This window comes from Oncorhynchus tshawytscha, linkage group LG02 (genome assembly GCF_018296145.1).
Source record: "Oncorhynchus tshawytscha isolate Ot180627B linkage group LG02, Otsh_v2.0, whole genome shotgun sequence".
Taxonomy (NCBI): Eukaryota; Metazoa; Chordata; class Actinopteri; order Salmoniformes; family Salmonidae; genus Oncorhynchus; species Oncorhynchus tshawytscha.
Window position 1 is genome coordinate 61,314,279 of NC_056430.1, and position 22,167 is coordinate 61,336,445.

General features: G+C 42.2%; 2 protein-coding genes across 2 annotated transcripts in view; one reads left to right on the forward strand and one right to left on the reverse strand.

Moving 5' to 3' along the window:
• LOC112265509 (nidogen-1-like) overlaps positions 1 to 5,487 on the reverse strand; it is a 66,277-nt gene extending 60,790 nt beyond the window's left edge. The window contains exon 1 of the mRNA XM_024442872.2: positions 4,976 to 5,487. Coding sequence (XP_024298640.2) covers positions 4,976 to 5,191 — 216 coding nt within the window. The 5' untranslated portion in view covers positions 5,192 to 5,487. The remainder of the gene's footprint in view (positions 1 to 4,975) is intronic.
• A 9,022-nt stretch (positions 5,488 to 14,509) lies between these two features.
• Positions 14,510 to 20,202, forward strand: LOC112265500 (cytochrome P450 2B4). The gene is made up of 9 exons (XM_024442859.2): positions 14,510 to 14,880; positions 16,403 to 16,565; positions 16,920 to 17,072; positions 17,440 to 17,600; positions 17,936 to 18,109; positions 18,468 to 18,606; positions 19,064 to 19,251; positions 19,403 to 19,544; positions 19,703 to 20,202. The coding sequence occupies exons 1-9, from the start codon at positions 14,719 to 14,721 to the stop codon at positions 19,894 to 19,896; spliced, it is 1,476 nt and encodes a 491-aa protein (XP_024298627.1). The 5' UTR covers positions 14,510 to 14,718; the 3' UTR covers positions 19,897 to 20,202.
• Positions 20,203 to 22,167: the final 1,965 nt, after the last annotated feature.

Consider the following 22,167-nt stretch of genomic DNA (forward strand, 5'->3'; position numbering starts at 1 on the left):
ATATAGAGTACAGTATATACGTATGCATATGAGATGAATAATGTAGGGTAAGTAACATTATGTAAGGTAGCATTGTTTAAAGTGGCTAGTGATATATTTACATCATTTCCCATCAATTCCCATTATTAAAGTGGCTGGAGTTGAGTCAGTGTCAGTGTGTTGGCAGCAGCCACTCAATGTTAGTGGTGGCTGTTTAACAGTCTGATGGCCTTGAGATAGAAGCTGTTTTTCAGTCTCTCGGTCCCAGCTTTGATGCACCTGTACTGACCTCGCCTTCTGGATGATAGCGGGGTGAACAGGCAGTGGCTTGGGTGGTTGATGTCCTTGATGATCTTTATGGCCTTCCTGTAACATCGGGTGGTGTATGTGTCCTGGAGGGCAGGCAGTTTGCCCCCGGTGATGCGTTGTGCAGACCTCACTACCCTCTGGAGAGCCTTACGGTTGAGGGCGGAGCAGTTGCCGTACCAGGCGGTGATACAGCCCGCCAGGATGCTCTCGATTGTGCATCTGTAGAAGTTTGTGAGTGCTTTTGGTGACAAGCCGAATTTCTTCAGCCTCCTGAGGTTGAAGAGGCGCTGCTGCGCCTTCTTCACGATGCTGTCTGTGTGAGTGGACCAATTCAGTTTGTCTGTGATGTGTATGCCGAGGAACTTAAAACTTGCTACCCTCTCCACTACTGTTCCATCGATGTGGATAGGGGGGTGTTCCCTCTGCTGTTTCCTGAAGTCCACAATCATCTCCTTAGTTTTGTTGACGTTGAGTGTGAGGTTATTTTCCTGACACCACACTCCGAGGGCCCTCACCTCCTCCCTGTAGGCCGTCTCGTCATTGTTGGTAATCAAGCCTACCACTGTTGTGTCGTCCACAAACTTGATGATTGAGTTGGAGGCGTGCGTGGCCACGCAGACGTGGGTGAACAGGGAGTACAGGAGAGGGCTCAGAACGCACCCTTGTGGGGCCCCAGTGTTAAGGATCAGCGGGGAGGAGATGTTGTTGCCTACCCTCACCACCTGGGGGCGGCCCGTCAGGAAGTCCAGTACCCAGTTGCACAGGGTACTGGACCTCCCTGGGATATGTGGGACGCTAGCGTCCCACCTGGCCAAAAGCCAAGGAAAATGCAGAGCGCCAAATTCAAATACATTTCTATAAAAATCTAACTTTCATTAAATTACACATGCAAGACAGCAAATTGAAGCTACACTTGTTGTGAATCCAGCCAACATGTCAGATTTCAAAAAGGCTTTTGGGCGAAAGCAAACTATGCTATTATCTGAGGATAGCACCATAGTAAACAAAGAGAGAAACCATATTTCAACCCTGCAGGCGCGACACAAAACACATAAATAAAAATATCATTAATGTCTTACCTTTGACGAGCTTCTTTTGTTGGCACTCCAATATATCCCATAAACATCACAAATGGTCCTTTTGTTTGATTAATTCCGTCGATATACATCCAAAATTTCCATTTATTCGGCGCATTTGATCCAGAAAAACACAGGTTCCAACTTGCTCAACGTGACTACAAAATATCTCAAAAGTTACCTGTGAACTTTGCCAAAACATTTCAAACTACTCTTGTAATACAACTTTAGGTATTTTTTAATGTAAATAATCGATCAAATTGAAGACGGGATGATCTGTGTTCAATACAGGAAGAAAACAAACTGAAGCATGCTTTCTGGTCACGCACCTCTATCTAACAGTACACTTCAAGTGTCCCTCGTTCAAGATGGCCATACTTCTTCATTACACAAAGGAATAACCTCAACCAATTTCTAAAGACTGTTGACATCCAGTGGAAGCGATAGGAACTGCAAGAAGGTCCCTTAGAAATCGGGATTCCCAATGAAAAACCATTGAAAAGAGAGTGACCTCAAAACCCCAAAAATTCTGAATGGTTTGTCCTCGCGGTTTCACCTGTTAAATATGTTCTGTTATACTCACAGACTTGATTCAAACAGTTTTAGAAACTTCTGTGTTTTCTATCCAAATATAATAATATTCATATCTTATCTTCTGGGGATGAGTAGCAGACAGTTGAATTTGGGCATGCATTTCATCCGGACGAGAAAATACTGCCCCCTGTCACCAAGAAGTTAACAAGACTGAGTGGCTGACACCTTCCAAGGTCTTTGCTGTGTGAACACAAAAGAGATTGACTACCGATGCTGTTCACTGGTGCTAAGTACAGTCGGCAGACAAACATTTGACAATCATACCGGTATGTCTGAGCCTTAAGGTCACTCTGTAGGCTCTGGAGATAAATCAAACAATAGTCCTGTGGTGTGGGGACCTCATCAGTTCTCTGTGCCTTCTCTGTCTTTTGATCCGACAAAAGGCGGGTCACATCACAGACAAAGCTATCTAATCTGGCATTGGGATGAGTTTACCTGGACCTTCTGGGTTTAATGTTTTGTCAATCTTCAACAATGGGGCTCAGCGCTTTTTAATGAACAGACTAGTCATTGTTTGGGTTAATTAATCCTTACACTGCACTGTCTGGGGCCCATAGTTAAAGGGGAATTCACTCATAATGCAGTATATACATCATACAAAGATGTAGGAGAGAGAGAGAGAGAGAGAGAACTTGGAACTTCTGTGAGTGTAATGTTAACTTTTAACTTTTGTTTATTTAACTTTTGTGTATTATCTACTTCACTTGCTTTGACAATGTTAACATATGTTTCCCATGCCAATAAAGCCCTTGAATTGAATTGAGAGAGAGAGAGAGAGAGAGCTTGCAGCTTAAGCCCCACCCTCTTCAACATATATATCAACGAATTGGCGCGGGCACTAGAAGAGTCTGCAGCACCCGGCCTCCCCCTGCTAGAATCCGAAGTCAAATGTCTGCTGTTTGCTGATGATCTGGTGCTTCTGTCACCAACCAAGGAGGGCCTACAGCAGCACCTAGATCTTATGCACAGATTCTGTCAGACCTGGGCCCTGACAGTAAATCTCAGTAAGACCAAAATAATGGTGTTCCAAAAAGGTCCAGTCACCAGGACCACAAATACAAATTCCATCTAGACACTGTTGCCCTAGAGCACACAAAAACTATACATACCTTGGCCTAAACATCAGCACCACAGGTAACTTCCACAAAGCTGTGAACGATCTGAGAGACAAGGCAAGAAGGGCATTCTATGCCATCAAAAGAAACATAAATTTCAACATACCAATTAGGATTTGGCTAAAAATACTTGAATCAGTCATAGAGCCCATTGCCCTTTATGGTTGTGAGGTCTGGGGTCCGCTCACCAACCAAGACTTCACAAAATGGGACAAACACCAAATTGAGACTGCACGCAGAATTCTGCAAAAATATCCTCCGTGTACAACGTAGAACACCAAATAATGCATGCAGAGCAGAATTAGGCCGATACCCACTAATTATCAAAATCCAGAAAAGAGCTGTTAAATTCTACAACCACCTAAAAGGAAGCGATTCACAAACCTTCCATAACAAAGCCATCACCTACAGAGAGATGAACCTGGAGAAGAGTCCCCTAAGCAAGCTGGTCCTGGGGCTCTGTTCACAAACACAAACTACAGAGCCCCAGGACAGCAGCACAATTAGACCCAACCAAATCATGAGAAAACAAAAAGATAACTACTTAACACATTGGAAAGAATTAACAAAAAAACAGAGCAAACTAGAATGCTATTTGGCCCTACACAGAGAGTACACAGCGGCAGAATACCTGACCACTGTGACTGACCCAAAATTAAGGAAAGCCTTGACTATGTACAGACTCAGTGAGCATAGCCTTGCTATTGAGAAAGGCCGCCGTAGGCAGACATGGCTCTCAAGAGAAGACAGGCTATGTGCTCACTGCCCACAAAATGAGGTGGAAACTGAGCTGCACTTCCTAACCTCCTGCCCAATGTATGACCATATTAGAGAGACATATTTCCCTCAGATTACACAGATCCACAAAGAATTCGAAAACAAATCCAATTTTGAAAAACTCCCATATCTACTGGGTGAAATTCCACAGTGTGCCATCACAGCAGCAAGATTTGTGACCTGTTGCCACGAGAAAAGGGCAACCAGTGAAGAACAAACACCATTGTAAATACACCCATATTTATGCTTATTTATTTTATCTTGTGTCCTTTAACCATTTGTACATTGTTAAAACACTGTATATATATATAATATGACATTTGTAATGTCTTTACTGTTTTGAAACTTCTGTATGTGTAATGTTTACTGTTAATTTTTGTTGTTTTTCACTTTATATATTCACTTTGTATGTTGTCTACCTCACTTGCTTTGGCAATGTTAACACATGTTTCCCATGCCAATAAAGCCCTTGAATTGAATTGAATTGAATTGAGAGAGAGAGAGAGAGACATTTGGGGACAGCAGGGGTGACAATTGCCAATGTGACATTTTGGGCAACATTCAGGTGCTTGGGAAGATCTGAAACATTCTAAAACTAAAGATATTTGTGGATCAATTAATGTATCATTCTCTATCAACCATCATCACATGATTTGTTGGTATGTGATATTCTACAGTATAAGGAGGCACAGAGCCAAGACATTGTTTATGAAGGTGGGCATTGATAGCCTTATCAGTCACATAATGAATTGACTGACATTCCAGCAACATTCCACATGGCCTTTCAACCCCCAATTCATGGGATTTGAGCAATTTATGCTAATGTAATTATCATCAAAGAGTACTTTAATATGTGAAGAGATTTTGAATGATGTGAAATGTGGCACATGCATGAGATGGTAAACTAATTGAGAACATATGATGTAATTGTTTTGTTAGCTATCTTTCATGGATAAAATAGCATATCACAATGGATGCATAGGAAGGGGTTCTCAACTGCCAACATATGAACGTGAATATCATAATTGATGGCTGTGCATGTTTGCCATTGATATATTTCCCCGCTATTCTCGTGTATAATTAAGCTACTATTTTCGCATGTGCATAAAACATAATTATACTCACATAAACAGTGTCATATGCGCCATCGAAGAAGAACATTGACTGGTTCAAAATAAGTGCTTGAGTTTGGTCGGTCCCCTGCTCCAACAGTTGGTCTCCAGCTTGCTCTCCATAATCAAACATGTCGTGTTTGCTCAAACTGTTCACTGATAACGCAATGGCAAACAGAGTTGCCCATCCTAACCAACCTCGTTGATGAAGATCCATGTTTAAATACATCTATGCCCAGAACTCTTATTAGTTTTGACCTATATGCTTGGCTACCCAGTTCGCCAAAGCGGTTCCGATGCAGAGCACACCTCAGGGCGCACAATAACGGAATGAATCGGCGGTAGCAAAATCCAATATAAAGGGAGGGTGGAGTTGGAGAAAGCAGAGAAATTTGCATGGGACACTTGCGCCTGTCTTGCGCCTGTCTCACATGCAGGTTTTCCGCCAAGGTAAAATCAGTTTCAAGTTGGATATTCGACGGATATTCACGCTTTCAAACCTCAATAACCTTCAAACCACTTGAGCCACAGACTCCAAATAAGTGTCATGATTTTGGAAAAATGCGCACAACAACGCACATGTCTTATTTTCAAGATTTGGACATTAATTCGCTTTCCAAAGCGAAAAAACGTGGAAATTTGAGCAGCATTTTGCATTCCTAGTTTAATTAGTTCGGGAGCATAAACAAAGTACAGACTTTTTTACATTAAAATTTCAATAGCTCCTTGATCATATGACCTACTGGCCTCTAACAAGGTGCCGAATGTACAATCAGTGGGCCTACACATTGCACACCCTTTAGTTTGTCCATTTTCATCTCACGCAGTTTGACATTAATTTTCAATGTTTATCAATGTTTCTAATTTCAATAGCTCCCTGGTCATGTTGACCTCAAACAAGGTTCAGAATGTCCACTGGCTACCCTTCTATATTGCACACCCTTTAGTTTGTCCATTTTCATCTCAGACCATTTTAAAATTAATTTGGTCAACTTTAGCATTTCAATATCTCCTTGGTCATGTGACCTACTGACCTCAAACAAGGTTCAGAATGTCCACTGGCTACCCTTCTATATTGCACACCCTTTAGTTTGTCCATTTTCATCCCACACGATTTTACATGAATTTTGTAATCTTTAGAATTTCAATAGCTCCTTGGTCATGTGACCTACTGACCACTAACAAGGTTCAGACTGTGCAATTAGTGGGCCTACACATTGCACACCCTACATATTGCACACCTCATGTGACCTACTGACCTCAAACTACTTTCAGAATGTCCACAGACCAGCGGAGACGGGCACCGCAAGTCCAGTGCGGAAACGCCACAGATCCCGGAGAAGCTGGTGGGAGCCCCGGGGAGAGTTCTCATTTCTTTGTGAAGTGCAGGGCGTCCTGGAATGGGTTCACCCTGAGAGAGGGGCCCAAGCCCTGGAAAGCGTTGCGGTTCCGGCGGTGTCCGGTGAGTTCTCGCTGGCCCTTGAAAATCCAGGGGAGAGGGTGTAAATCTCAAGCTGGGCCATACCCATATCCCGCAGCAGGTCTTCAAGGTGAACAGCCTCTGGCATGTTATAACAATGTAGGTATGTAAGGGAAGTTGGCAAGCCCGTAACTTCGGGATAAGGATTGGCTCTAAGGGCTGGGTCGGTCAGGCTGTGGTGCGAAGCGGGGCTTAAGCCACGGCTAGGGGAGCAGTCGCTCCATCGCCCTCTTACCACCGTTGGAAGTTCGTTATGCGGACCATCTTGCAATCTCTCGTGCGGGGTCTCACAAGGGGCTGCGTGCGGGGGTTTGTCAGGGTGGTGTCTGTTGGCGGGTCGGTGGGGGGGTTGGTTCCAATGGTTAGCATTGTTGACTCTGGATGCACGCTAGTCCCTTCTCGCGGATCTCCCCACCTACGTTTGCATGGGGAGTCTCCGGCGGTTCGCCTTACCATTAGCTAACCCTACCAGGCCTCAGGCTTGCCTGAGTGCTGGACACCACACATTGTAGGTGGGGAGGTCTCCTCAACACTCACTAGACTCGAGGCGGAGACTAAACCCATTGGCCCTCCAGTGATAGGACATTGCAGAGAGGAACCGCAAGTTCAGACATTTGATATATGTGAATGGCTGAGGAGCCAATGGTGCGAAGCTACCATCTGTGGGATTATGACTGAATGCCTCTAAGTCAAAATCCCCTCGAAACGTAATGATACCATAGTGGCATGGGTCTTCGGTTGGCCCGGGATAGCCTCTTTTGGCAGGTGAGTAGAGCTGTTAGTGATGGGGTTGGAGTGCTAGTGATGGGGTCCTGATGCGCACAGCATGTTTGTGGGGAACGCAGGCTGTGGAGGTTGGAGTAGGTAAAAAAGTGTGTGGGTCACCAGGTAAATAGGGCCTGTTTCGGGTTACCAGGTGCACAGAGCCTGTTTTGGGTACCAGGTGCACAGATCCTGTTTAGGGTTACTAGATGCACAGAGCCTGTTTCGGGTTACCAGGTGCACGTGGTTCCTGACAGCAGGACTATAGATGTCTTAGTAATTCCAGGGTGTAGGGTGTTGACCGGGTAGGGAGAGTAGGTGTGGAGGCCTGGAGGTCTGTAGTTCCAGGGAGTAAGCTATACACTCTTAGGCCCAGGGAGAGGGCAGGCAGGCGGGCAGGGAGTGTAGGCCTGGAGGCCAGAAGTCAGAAGTCAGACATCACCAGGTCAAAGGGGGCCTGGCTGGAGGTCAGGAAAGCCCCAGGGAGAAGGCCCAAGTGAATAGGTGTGTGAGTGACACTGTCCTTCAGGGGAGCAGAGCAGGCAAATTAATGTAAAACCATGTGAGAAAATGGACAGACAAAAAGGTGTGCAATGTGTAGGCCCACTAAGTGTGTAATGGGGTGCGTGCTGGTGGCAGGGAAGTCAGGCGCAGGAGAACGAAATTGGTATAAACAGAGTTATTTAATCAATTCTTACAAACTCCGAAAACCAACATACAAAATAAAGAAAGTGGGTAAAAACCCGTCACACACCATAACATACTTGGCACCAATACATACAACAAACAATTCCTGACAAGGACGTGGGGGAAAACAGAGGGAAAATATACAACATGTAATTTAGGGAATTGAAACCAGGTGAGTGTGAAAACAAGACAAAACAAATGGAACATGAAAAATGGATCGGCTATGGCTAGAAGACCGGTAACGTCGACCGCCGAACACCGAACAAACAAGGAGAGGAACCGACTTCGGGAGAAGTCGTGATAAAGTGGACATTCTGAACCTTGTTTGAGGTCAGTAGGTCACATGACCAAGGGGCTATTGAAATTCTAAAGTTTACAGAATTAATGTAAAAACGTGTGAGATGAAAATGGACAAACTAAAGCGTGTGCAATATAGAACAGTAGTCAGTGGACATTCTGAACCTTGTTTGAGTCCAGTAGGTCCATGACCAAGACTATTAGTGTGTGCCACAGAGAGTATTTGACTCTAGCCACATAATTAAGAAAATTAGAAGAGGGGAGAGAATTTTGGCAGGCTAGAAAATGGCCTTGCCAAAATTCCCCCCGAAATTCCCCCCTTCTAATTTCCTTCATTTTGTCACTAGTCAAATACTTTCTATGTCACACATCAGAGTCAAATACTTTCTATAGAACAAACTTCACATCAGGATAGGCAACCAAAATTAATAATTAATGTATGTGTGTTATATTAAACATAGAGGAGGGAGTAAAATGTAGGCAAGCAATAAACATTTCAGAACAACTACTAGTCGAATAAGACATGGGAGAGATTACGAATTTTGGCAAAGAGATTTATTTATAGACTAATACACTTAAAATTTGTGACAGCTGCCTTGTAAGACACAAATAAAAAAATGCTTTCTCCTACTAAAATCAGTGAAATGTAGACTAAACTGACAACCGAGTGAAGAGCAGAAATCTCAACGAGCTAGCAAGTCGCAGCAATGAAGATTGAGTGTGCGCGCGTTCACGCGCAGGGGAGGGGGGGGGGGATTCTGGCAAGGGGCACAACACCTGTTACCAAAATATTGCTGTTTCGAATCCTCGAGCTGACTAGGTGAAATATCTGTTGATGAACGCTTGAGCAAGGCACTTATCAAAGAGAGTCTGCTGAATATTAAAATGTAAACAACAACACTGTTGAGTAGAGCGTCATGCCAATATATTTAACAGCTGAAAGGTGTTGCCTATGTTAACCGTCAACCGACATTTTGTTCCAAGTTAAGTAACAGATTGTAAACAATTGCAAACAATTGCAAACGATTGCAAAATAACTATATAATATGTGTGCAACATGGAGTAGTGTTGCAATGGCAGGTCGCCGTTTTCTTTTTCCAGACCTGATGAACTAGTTAAGTAAATTAATAACAAGGGAGAGAATACAAATATAACGGTACTATAAACATACTGTAGTTGCCTTATTTTTTATTTTAATCGTCGTCTCTCTTTTTCATTTGACACTGCCACCTGCTGACTTGAGTCTGAAATTGAATGTCAAAGATTCTTTAACAATCCATTTGAATGGATGCGAAGCATTTAATAATCTATTTATGTGTGTGATATATTTGCTTTTTGATTTAAATGAAAGATACATTTACCTGTTTTACACATGTAGTCACTACATTCAGTGGTAGTATTGCACCATCCTCTCTCTTCCTATCAGGGCATGGGCAGTTTGACGTACAGTGCAGTCTTTATTGACAGATGTTAAATTGAACTCAAATATAAATGGTGAATAAAAACACATCACTGACTGATTGTTTGCTAATTAAAATATTTATTACAAAAATATTTATTTGTGTGTGTGTGTGTGTGTGTTTCTTTGTATACGTGTGCCAGGGTCGGAGTCAATTCCTTTTAATTTCTCTCAATTTAGGAAATAAACTGACTTTCCACTTCCCGTTCCAATACTCCTCAATGCCTTACTTTAATAATTTGTTTTAATGGAAACTGGGATTTCAGCTCACTTTCTGATTTGACTGAATTGAAATGGAATTGATCCCAACCCTGATGTGTGCATATGAATAGGTGAATATCAGTGACTATGGTCCCTCGTCTTTTTTGCGATCTGGGGTCTCCTCCTTCTTCAATCTGGCTATATGCTCTCTTGAGCCCCTTGCTGCCAAACGCCTTATCTGACATACCAGCAGGCCTCTCGCTGCTGCTTCAGTCTAGGCCTCTTTGACTTTCTCGGTTCCTGATCGAGACTATACCTCAGCCGCTTCCAGGAAAGGTACGCAGACACCTGAGAACTTTGGCACTGGACTCCACATGCTGCACAGATTTAACTCAAGGGATGACAGTTGAGGTCTCTTGAGCTGGCTCACTTCCTGATTGACGGGATGACTATCCTTCAACTGCTCCCATGTCAGGGGGCAGCGAAGGTACCCAGACACCTGACTGGCATTGGCACTGGCCTCCACATACTGCACAGCACTCTGAGACAGGTCTAGACATTGCAAGTGTAACGGGTCTTGTATGGCTCATCGACAATGGACACAGTACTGCTATCGTTCACGGTTTATTCTGTGAATACATACACAACACTGTGTAAATTTCAGCACAACTGCAAACCCACCATGAGATCTCCATCAAAGTATAACAACTCATCTGGATCTGTAATAATTTTAGAAAAGTTAAGTCTATTTATAATATACATGTTATACATTACATTTACAGTTGATGTCGGAAGTTTACATACACTTAGGTTGGAGACATTAAAACTCGTTTTTCAACCACTCCACAAATTTCTTGTTATCAAACTATAGTTTTGGCAAGTCGGTTATGATATCTACTTTGTGCATGACACAAGTAATTTTTCAAACAATTGTTTACAGGCAGATTATTTCACTTATAATTGTTCTTCGGGTTGCAAGCCGAAGAACAACATCCCAACCGTGAAGCACGAGGGTGGCAGCATCATGTTGTGGGGGTGCTTTGCTGCAGGAGGGACTGGAGCACTTCACAGAATAGATGGCATCATGAGGAAAGGAAAATTATGTGGATATATTGAAGCAACATCTCAAGACATCAGTTAAAGTTAAAGCTTGGTCGCAAATGGGTCTTCCAAATGGACAATGACCCCAAGCATACTTCCAAAATTGTGGAAAAATGGCTTAAGGACAACAAAGTCAAGGTATTGGAGTGCCATCACAATGCCCTGACCTCAATCCCTTAGAACATTTTTGGGCAGAACTGAAAAAGCGTGTGCGAGCAAGAAGGCCTACAAACCTGACTCAGTTACACCAGCTCTGTCGGGAGGGATGGGCCAAAATTCACCCAACTTATTGTGGGATGCTTGTGGAAGGCATCCCAAAACGTTTGACCCAAGTTAAACCATTTAAAGGCAATGCTGCCAAATACTCATTGGAAATGTGATGAAAGAAATAAAAGCTGAAATAAATCATTCTCTCTACTATTATTCTGACATTTCACATTCTTAAAATAAAGTGGTGATCCTAACTGACCTAAGACAGGGAATTTTTACTCTGATTAAATGTCAGGAATTGTGAAAAACTGAGGTTAAATGTATTTGACGAAGGTGTATGTAAACTTCCGACTTCAACTGTATAACAACATGGCTACAGAGGAGTGCTCAACATAGGACTCCGTCTGACTGCCATAACAAATCACCACAGCACATGGGCTACACGTGTACAGTAGCATATCATTATTCAATATAATTTGGGAGCACGTACCTGCGAATACATACACAACACTGTGTAAACTTCAGCACAACTGCAAACCCAACATGCAATCTGAGTGATGTGAAACAACATAAAATTAAAATACATTTACACTTCAAGAGGTGACTAGCCTCATTAGCTAAGAAAGTACAAGGTGAACGTTAGCTAACCTTTAGCATAACGCAGCGTGCAAATTTTGTAAATGTCCATAAAATGATAAATACATGACACAACTCTGTAACACTATCACGTAACAACATTGATAATGATTATAAAACAATATGGTTTTCAGCCTAGCACGCACTAGATAAACTCAGCAAAAAAAGAAACGTCCTCTCACTGTCAACTGCGTTTATTTTCAGCAAACTTATCATGTGTAAATATTTGTATGAACATAACAAGATTCAACAACTGAGACATAAACTTAACAAGTTCCACAGACATGTGACTAACAGAAAATGTGTCCCTGAAAAAAGGGTGGGTCAAAATTAAAAGAAACAGTCAGTATCTGGTGTGGCCACCAGCTGCATTAAGTACTGCAGTGCATCTCCTCCTCATGGACTGCACCAGATTTGCCCGTTCTTGCTGTGATTTGTTACCCCTCTCTTCCACGAAGGCACCTGCAAGTTCCCGGACATTTCTGAGGAGAATGGCCCTAGCCCTCACCCTCCGATCCAACAGGTCCCAGACATGCTCAATGGGATTGAGATCCAGGCTCTTCGCTGGCCATGGCAGAACACTGACATTCCTGTCTTGCAGGAAATCACGCACAGAACGAGCAGCATAGCTGGTGGCATTGTCATGCTGGAGGGTCATGTCAGGAGGGTCATTGTCACATCTGCAGTACTCAAGCCTTCATGCAGCATGCCTAAGGCATATTCGCGCAGATGAGAAGGGAACCTGGGCATATTTCTTTTGGTGTTTTTCAGAGTCAGTAGAAAGGACTCTTTAGTGTCCTAAGTTTTCATAACTGTGACCTTAATTGCCTACCGTCTGTTAGCTGTTAGTGTCTTAACAACCGTTCCACAGGTGCATGTTTATTAATTGTTTATGGTTCATTGAACAAGCATGGGAAACAGTGTTTAAACCCTTTACAATGAAGATCTGTGAAGTTATTTGGATTTTTACAAATTGTTTTTGAAAGATAGGGTCCTGAAAAAGGGATGTTTCTTTTTTTGCTGAATGTATCATTTTAAAAGTTAAAACACTGAGTGCAGCATGGATCACAATACATACCCCCATCAAAGTTGAACAACTCTTTGGCTGGATGCTGCGTGATCATGCACACAGATACACACGGGGATGCAGTTACTCAAACATTACCGCAGCTGGCTTCACAGCTATACATACATAACCTGACTGCTTAATTATGACAAAACTCATACAACTAACCCATGCACAAACCAGTGCGTCCGCGTGCGCAAATTGATTTTGTCCCGCCCACACCAAACACGATCACGACACGTAGGTTGAAATATGAAAACAAACTCTGAACCAATTATATTAATTTGGGGACAGGTCAAAAAGCATTAAACATTTATGGCAATTTAGCTAGCTAGCTTGCAGTTGCTAGCTAATTTGTCCTATTTAGCTAGCTAGCTTGCTGTTGCTAGCTAATTTGTCCTGGAATATAAACATTGATTTGTTATTTTACCTGAAATGCACAAGGTCCTCTACTCGGACAATCCACACATAAAATGGTCAACCGAATCGTTTCTAGTCATCTCCCCTCCTTCCAGGCTTTTTCTTCTTTGGACTTTATATTGCGATTGGCAACTAACTTTCATAATAAGGTGTATTACCATAACCGACCTCAGTTCATCTTTCAGTCACCCACGTGGGTATAACCAATGAGGAGATGGCACATGGGTATATGCTTCTAACAGCCAATGAGGAGATGGGAGAGGCAGGACTTGCATCACATTCTGCTTCATAAATAGAAGCAACTTCAATTTTAACGCCTGGCAACGCAGATGCTCATTGGCGCACGCAAGCAGTCTGGGTGCAATGATTGAATAACATGTATGTGTACATTTATTTTGCAATGCGCACGACGCGAGCAGTGTGGTCAGCATGAGGATGTCTATTTAACCCTGTTACACAAGGCCTGCTGGGTCAGCTTGGGACCTGACACAACCTTCTGAGATGAGCCTGGACAACCAACTTTCTTCAGGATCATCCTGATTGCAGAGGGGTTTCTGGGGTTAGCACACAGGATGCACTCCCAGAGGACTTTGGCCTTGCACCGTTCAGCAGCTCTGACTTTGGCGCCAAGAGATTGGGTCTGTAGCCGGGCTGTTGGAGACCAAAACCTTGACCTGTAGGCCACTGTCACTATGAAAACTGGGGTTCTCTTCAGAGTTGAATGCTATGTACCCCAGTGCAGTTCTCTAGGCCCTCTACTCTTTTCTATTGTTACCAATGACTTGCCACTGGCATTAAACCAGTCCACTTTTACTAACATTTTAAGTCGCTGCACAACAGTAAATTAACAAAAAAGCGAGGAAAAAACGACTCATGTTGTCCATTTTAAGTATTCCTTTGTTGAAAGGTTTGGATCAATATTCTATTTGTGTTTGAATGTTTGCAAAAAAAAAGCTCTTGTTTTGTGTCATCCATGGTATAAATGGTGATTGTTAGAATTCTTAATTTTGGCAAATATCACAATATTCTCGAAAGGAACGTCATAATAAATTAGAGCATGGAATATTGTTGTTGCAGCTCATATATTCGCATAGAAACTTCACAATAAATCTGATTTGGCTACGAGACCCCCCAGTTCCAATACCAAATCAAACAAGAAATTGTCCAAAAAAAATTTGCATCGAGTCCTGTCAAGGCTTTAAATGTACTAGTCTCCCATTGGCAGACAGGTTACCTCCCACATTAACTGTTGCCCTAGATCTGGTATTTACGAAACTAGGCTTAATGTACATTTACGAGTCAGCAAATATCCCTCTCATAAACATCTGCTGACTAGCGTTCAAAACAAAGTCTGCAATCTGTGTAGGTGGCAACCGGCATCTTTAAATCAGCTTTAAATCGTGAAGTAGCCTACACATTTCCTGAAGCCCAGTCGCGATGCTAGGGTCGATCGTGTTGTTGTGCTTCTTTTCCCTCCTTCTATTCTTCTTCACCAGGGTCCGCCGACCTAAAAACTTCCCACCAGGACCCCGTCCCCTGCCCATCCTCGGCAATCTGCTACAGCTGGATCCTGTCAACCCTCTCAAAGACCTGGAAAGGGTAAAGTGGGCAATATGTTGTAGGCCAAGGTTAGACCTAGTCTCGATACCTGTTACGATAACCCTGCTGGAAATTACTTTTTTTTGTGACTCTAATATTTGTGATAAAGCTTTCTACAAGCAGTCCGTAATATAGGTACATGGATTTATATTATTCTGTATAGTAAATCCGAGACACTCCATTTAGTATGTATGATATGTTACGTTTCGTATGGTATGTATTATGGATGTCCATCACCCATTTCGTATGATATGTTACGTATTACAATTTAACGAATTTGCAAAATGTACAATAGTGTAACGACCCTGGGTTTATAACCGCGGAAATCGACCCTGCTGCACGAGCATGCTTTTGCTGCACAGTCGATAGCGTGCTGGACCTTGGCTCCCTGCTGTTTCATTACAATATGTTATGAATTTGCCGCGCACGCACCACGTCTATTTCTATGGGCACGAGCACTGTTTATGACTCAAACTGTTCACACCCTTCTTGTTGGTGGAGAGAATTTTGCAGGTTTAAAGCATATTTCCTGCAATTCCACACATTTTGTCATGGGGTGCAAAGAAAATGTTGCCGTTTTAAAGCTACATTTTTTATAATTCTATACCTTTTGCCATGTCTAATGTGTATTCATGTGATATTTGAGTGACAAAAAAATACAACAAAATCTATGGGACTAAAACATCCTTCAAGAGTAAGTTTAAAGCCGGACATAGTTCTTAAAAAGAGAAAAAAGTTTGGGAATCACTGCCTTAAGTATCTGTCTTATGTAACCATACTAGAGGTAACATATCATGCTAACATTTACTATGTTAGCTCTAGTCTATGAGACCAGTCTGACTGAATGGGTATTAAGTCTTGATGTAGACTAAAGTTTTAGGACAATGAGCAACAATAGTGGAATCGGTGGTTCACCTTCAAAATAAAGGTCTTGCATTGAAACTGATGCAAAAGGATACAAACAGCAGAATCATGCAACAATTGGACTAGAAAATACTCAAAAAGGTTGGAATGTCATAAAACATATTCAATTTAAAGACAATAATTCATTCATTTGACAATAAACAGAAATAATTATGTAATTTAGTGTAATGTTTTAAAATAATTTGTGAAAATTGTGGATAAAAACCACGCTTTACATTATTTCTAAACCATAAAATTCTAGGGAAAGGGAAACACTTTATTATCCTGGGAAGAAATGGTGTTATTACACACTAATAACACTGTATAGATATGTTGTGAATAAGGTTGAGCTTTTTTTTTGTCATTTCACATAATGATGGAAACCAGGGACACTGCGACTCAATGTTTAATATCAGAGTGCTTTGCAACTTGTAAAGGGACAAAATAATAGTAGTCAGCCAAGAGTTACTCCTGGAACCACTCTAAAACTCAAGACTGAAAGCTTATCCATCAACCCTTCCATTGTCTCCCAAGTGCCTGAATAGCATTTCAAAAGAAAAGTCCCACATTATATTCTCACAATAAATCCTCCCCATGTCCCTTTCCTTCTGTGCTTCAGCTGAAGAGGCGCTATGGTAACGTGTTCAGTCTGTACATCGGCTCACGGCCTGCTGTGGTTCTGAATGGCCTGGAGGTGGTTCGTGAAGCACTAGTGACACACGCAGAGGAATATGCTGGACGACCAACCCATCTCCTCATCAGCCACCTCTTTGAAAGCAAAGGTAGTAGGTTCTTGACCCATTTTGAAATATGTGGTATAATAAGGGTAGTGTGTGTGTGTGTGTGTGTGTGTGTGTGTGTGTGTGTGTGTGTGTGTGTGTGTGTGTGTGTGTGTGTGTGTGTGTGTGTGTGTGTGTGTGTGTGTGTGTGTGTGTGTGTGTGTGCCACCGGCGGTATCTGGGCCCTGGTCTACCATGGGAGAAACCCATGGGAGACCAGGAATTAGCCTAACAGGAAACAGGAATTAGCCCAATAGGAAATCCCCCCTTGGGCTGAGGGTTGACACTGATTTTAAAGTAGCAGGCATGAGACCGTGAGCCCGACCCACGTATGTTCCGTGTGTGTGTGCCGATCAGGGATCGTCCTGGCCAATTATGGCTCCAGCTGGAGGGACCACCGGCGCTTTGCTCTGACCACGCTGAGAAAATTTGGTCTGGGCAAACGCTCCATGGAAGAGCGCATCCTAGAGGAGGTGTCCCACATCTGCACTGAGCTGGAGAGCAGTGCTGGTACAGTCCCACACACACAACGTCCTCGTAATCATAATCATTATTGTACATATTCATGTCATTATCAGCGCTTAGTATCCACCCCAAAGATCCTCCAAATACTGTATCAAACAATTACACTATTAACCCCTTCTAGTTGTAACAAGCTTCCATAAACCACACAAACTTCACAGAAATAAGATACTCTCAGTAATATTCCCAGTATGACTATATTTACTATACTTGTTTTAACATTAGGTATAAAGACTGTGGGGATTGTTACTTTATCAATCCTGTCAATGTGTTCAATTCAGTAGCTCTGTGATCGTTGTTATTATCTTGTCTGTGTATATTGCCTCATGTGGTGACTGTTGCTGTGTCCTGGTAGGCGGTTCGATGGACCCTCAGCACCTGTTCCATCTGACTGCGTCTAACATCATCTGCTCACTGATTTTCGGAGAGAGGTTCGAATATGACGACCCGGTCATCCTCACCCTCATCCAGAGGTTAGAGGAGTTGACCAAGGAAGCTTTTGGACCTTGGGCCATGGTACAGTCTAAGCCCTGTGTCACTCCATGTTTACTAAAAAAAAAGGATCCCAAAATGGTTCTTTCGGCCGTTTCCAGGTAGAACCCTTTTGGGTTCCAGGTAGAACTCTCTGTGGAAAGGGTTCTACACTGAACCCAAAAGTGTTCTTCAAATGCGTTCTTCAAAGTGTTCTCCCATGGGGACAGCCAAAGAATCCTTTTAGGTTCTAGATGGAACCTTTTATTATTATTTTTTAAGTGTACATGATCCTCACTGACCTCTCTGTGCTAGACATGACACACTGAACCACATTCCCCTCTGTTTTACATCCATTTCCTCCGATCTATATTTTGTAGCTCTATGAAATCATTCCAGTCTTGAGGCCCTTCCCTTTGCCCTTCAGGAACATTTTACACAAATTTAATCAAATGAAGGAACATATCAAGAAGATTGTGACCAAGCACAAAAGTTCAAGGGTCGTGGGAGAGCCCAGAGACCTCCTTGACTGCTACCTGGACCAGATTGACAAGGTAGGAGAACAATAGAACTAGGGTTCTAGAAGTAAAATAAATAAGATAAGATATAAAGTAAGTAGCCTTGTACAAGTAAGCCTGAACAGTACATGGGGCAGGAGCCTATCTCCTGTTTCTGTAGCATTTAAGCAGCTTGATGTAGAAGTACAACCCTGGATAGGACACTAGTCTGTCGCAGGACATTACCCTGAGTATCTGCCAATCAGAGAGGCATCGGATCCCATTTTTAGAGTCTTTGGTATGACTTCCGTGAGAAGGGCAAAAACATTTTTGGGGCTGGTGGAAGAGGAGGAAGTACTTTACAGGATGGAGCAGAATTTAATGTAGAGGCATTTGGTGTGTGTGTGTGTTTCAGACAGCTAATGGAGGCTCCACATTTAATGACACTCATATGGTGTTTCTACTACTTGACCTGTTCATGGCTGGGACAGACACCACTTCCAACACCCTCCGCTCTGCCGTGCTACACCTGATGACCAACCAGCATGTACAGGGTGAGGAAATACACACACTGGAATACATTTCATTCAATTCGATGGAGCTTGTAGACAATGTGTCGGCATTCATGGTAAACACTGCATATCAAATCAGATTTTATTTGTCACATACACATGGTTAGCAGATGTTAATGCAAGTGTAGCGAAATGCTTGTGCTTCTAGTTCTGACCAGGCAGTAATATCTACCAAGTAATCTAACCTAACAATTTCACTACAACTACCTTATACACAAGTAAGTGTAAAGGAATGAATAAGAATATGTACATAAAAATATATGAATGAGCGATGGCCGAACGGCATAGGCAAGATGCAGTAGATGGTATAGAGTACCGTATATATATATATATATATTTCTATACATATGTATATGAGATGAGTATGTCGGCTAAATATGAAATTGTTCTACAAAGCTTGATCGGATTGAATTCCGGCCAAAGAGTGTGTTTGTTCCAGATCGCTGTTACCGAGAGATCACCAACATTCTTGAGGGACGTGCAGATGCTTCGTTTGAGGACAGACATGCCATGCCGTATGTTCAAGCCATGATCCATGAGGTACAGCGCATGAGTGACACCGTTCCTCTTGGCGTGTTCCATACTACCTGCAGCGACACGCAACTACACAGCTACCAGTTGCCCCAGGTGAGCATTACCATGACGACTGATATGCTGCCTGTTGTTGACCTTAGAACTATAAAGGTCGCCTGGGCTAGAGGGAGTGATGTCATGATGGGTGCTGTGTCAGTCTTCAGTGTACCTCTCCACCGCACCCTTAATTCCTCATCTGTTCCAGGGCACTATGGTAATTCCTAACCTGTCTTCGGTGCTGCATGAAGAAGGCCAGTGGAAATTCCCTCACGAGTTCAACCCTGAAAATTTCCTCAACGAGGTCGGAGAGTTTGTGAAACCGGAAGCCTTTCTGCCATTCTCAGCAGGTGCCTTTTTGCAAAAGCGTCAATATCTATGGCTTATAAATGATAGTGTGTTGTACAGAGACAGGAGAATATGTTGACATAAAATGCCAGGCTGCATGCATATGAAGGTATGAGTGAAATGTTGTTCTCATTGATAGCTGTGTGTGTGTGTTCCCCAGGATCACGTGTGTGTCTGGGGGAGGGGTTAGCACGTATGGAGCTCTTCCTGGTTCTAGTGACATTGCTTCGGCGTTTCCGATTCGTCTGGCCTGAGGATGGAGGTGTCCCAGATTTCAGCCTCATCTTTGGTGGGACACAGTCTCAAAAGCCCTTTCGCCTGGGAGTGCACCTGAGGAGCAGCGAGAGAGGGTGAACTACCCACAGTCTCCACGAGAGCACTAGTTCTGCCAGACAGCTACAGATCTTATTCTGTAATAATTCACCTTAATTTTAGTAACTCTTCAAATAAGTCATTTTCAATAATGTGTAACCCACCATTGAATGCCTTATTATCTGTGTCATCTTCTGTAAGGATCAGATCATTCACAAACTAGATCTTTCAGTATGCTTGCATGCATTTTGTAATACATACCTTCTTAAAACCATTGGTTTTGTGTTTCTGTTACTGACAACTAATTGTATTTTCTTATCAAGTGATCTTAAGTAAAATAACAATTGCTAAAAACATGTGATTTGGATTTTTTTTTTTTAAAGGTGGACCACCTGGCGCGCTTAACAAAATACAAGGGGGTGGAAAGCCCAGGTGTTACCTAGCGTGCATAGACAGATTAAATACTACGGTTATGTATGCCCGCAGGCCTCTTGCCTAACCGCTACCAAGGGGCGTTCCCCTTCCCCTCCTGGGAACAAATGAAACAGAATAATTACTAATACTTAATGTCAGTGTTTTTGGTTATTGAAATTGTTCACTAAGCCCTATTGGCATACACATACCTCGGGAAGGATCGGCTACAAAAATCAACACAGGACATAAAAAGATGCTCTCCTCCCTGATGCAGGAACTCTGGCTTTTATCAGGCTGGAGAAGGAGTTTGCAATAGCAGAGACAGCTGTATCCCCTGACGAGAGGGAGGGTCAGAGCACCAATTTACGATGGGACCGACCAATCAGCTGAATTAATCATTAGCTAGATTGTTCTCTCCAATATTATAACTTAATATACTTGCCTAACACTGCAAGGTCATATTTTATAACTTAGCTAGTCATGTTGGCAATAGAATAAGCTTTGAAATGATGCCCACCTGACCCAGGTTGCGGGTCAATTTATATTGGACCGTGTTTGGATTCCGTAAAATTGGTGTCGATGCAGGGCTGTGTTCCAAAAAAAATGTATACATAAATACAAGCAGGGCATAACATTAAAACGTGCCAAATGCAGGTAGATTTAGGTATTGGTGGGTAAGAACGTCAATTTCACCAGCCACATAAGCGGGTGGTCAATTTTCAGGGCTCTACACTGCAAAAATTACATTCCCATTTCTGAATAAAAATAGAGTAACAAGTCAAGTATGAGCATGTGTGAGTTATAGCAGAACAATTCTGTAGTAGCTGTTTTCAAAGTATTTATGTGGCTTATAATTGAAATACACTAACTTCTTCATCAGGTTGTGTATTGCTACTGGACCAAAAAAAAGGTAAAAACTGTGAACGACCAGACAAGACATAGAAAATGATAGAATGGGGGCCGAATTCTGGAGACCACAGGTAAAGTGAATATGTTTTGAAAGTGATAGTATATATGAAATCTGGATTCAGTATGACCATCTAATAGGGTATGTCCGGTGTGGCATATCATTTCAAACAAATAACCATTGAATAATTATTTGTAACCCGATGTTATTGTTTTACTCATATGACAGAGCAAAGAAGAAAGCTAACTTAGCAGAGACAGATATTCATGAGAAAAAAAAAATGCTTCCAGGCCCAAAATTTTTTTTACTCACATTTTCAAAACTATCAGTCATGGCAATACCGGTAATCTATATAACTAGCCGTTAGCAGGCCACGTTTAACTTACATTTGTTGCTATTGCATTGATTGTATGGAACTTACAGGTCCTTCAGGTCAAAAAGGTAAAGAGGCAGAGCAGAGAAAGGAGGCAGACAGACTGTGAAAGTAAGCACAAGTGCAGGCTGTTCTTGACCTATACTGAATCACACCTGTTTTGTTCAATTGTGGTGTAGTCATTGAAAAAACAATACATGTTTGATTCTCACTTTTATTTAAAGTATATTAAACATTTATTAAAAATGTCAGCTCAGAAAACAACAATGTCTGCAGCACTAGAGGTACACTGCAGTGACTCTAAATTAGGAACATTCAAAATAAATGTGAAAACACATTCATATACAGTACCAGTCAAAAGTTTGGACACACCTAATCATTCAAGGGTTTTTCTTTATTTGGACTATTTTCTACATTGTAGAATAATAGAGAAGACATCAAAACGATGAAATAACACATATGGAATCATGTAGTAACCAAAAAAGTGTTAAACAAATAAAGATATATTTAGGCACCCTTTGACTTGACAGCTTTGGACACTCTTCGCATTCTCTCAACCAGCTTTATGAGGCAGTCACCAGGTTGCAGATTTCTGAATTGTTAACTAAAATTATAAATG

Bases quoted from the DNA above. Each gene is read 5' to 3' on its own strand.
- LOC112265500 (XM_024442859.2), top strand. From the start codon at position 14,719: ATGCTAGGGTCGATCGTGTTGTTGTGCTTCTTTTCCCTCCTTCTATTC. The intron at 16,566-16,919 runs GTAGTAGGTTCT...TGTGCCGATCAG, and splicing joins CCACCTCTTTGAAAGCAAAG to GGATCGTCCTGGCCAATTAT. The intron at 19,252-19,402 runs GTGAGCATTACC...CATCTGTTCCAG, and splicing joins ACAGCTACCAGTTGCCCCAG to GGCACTATGGTAATTCCTAA.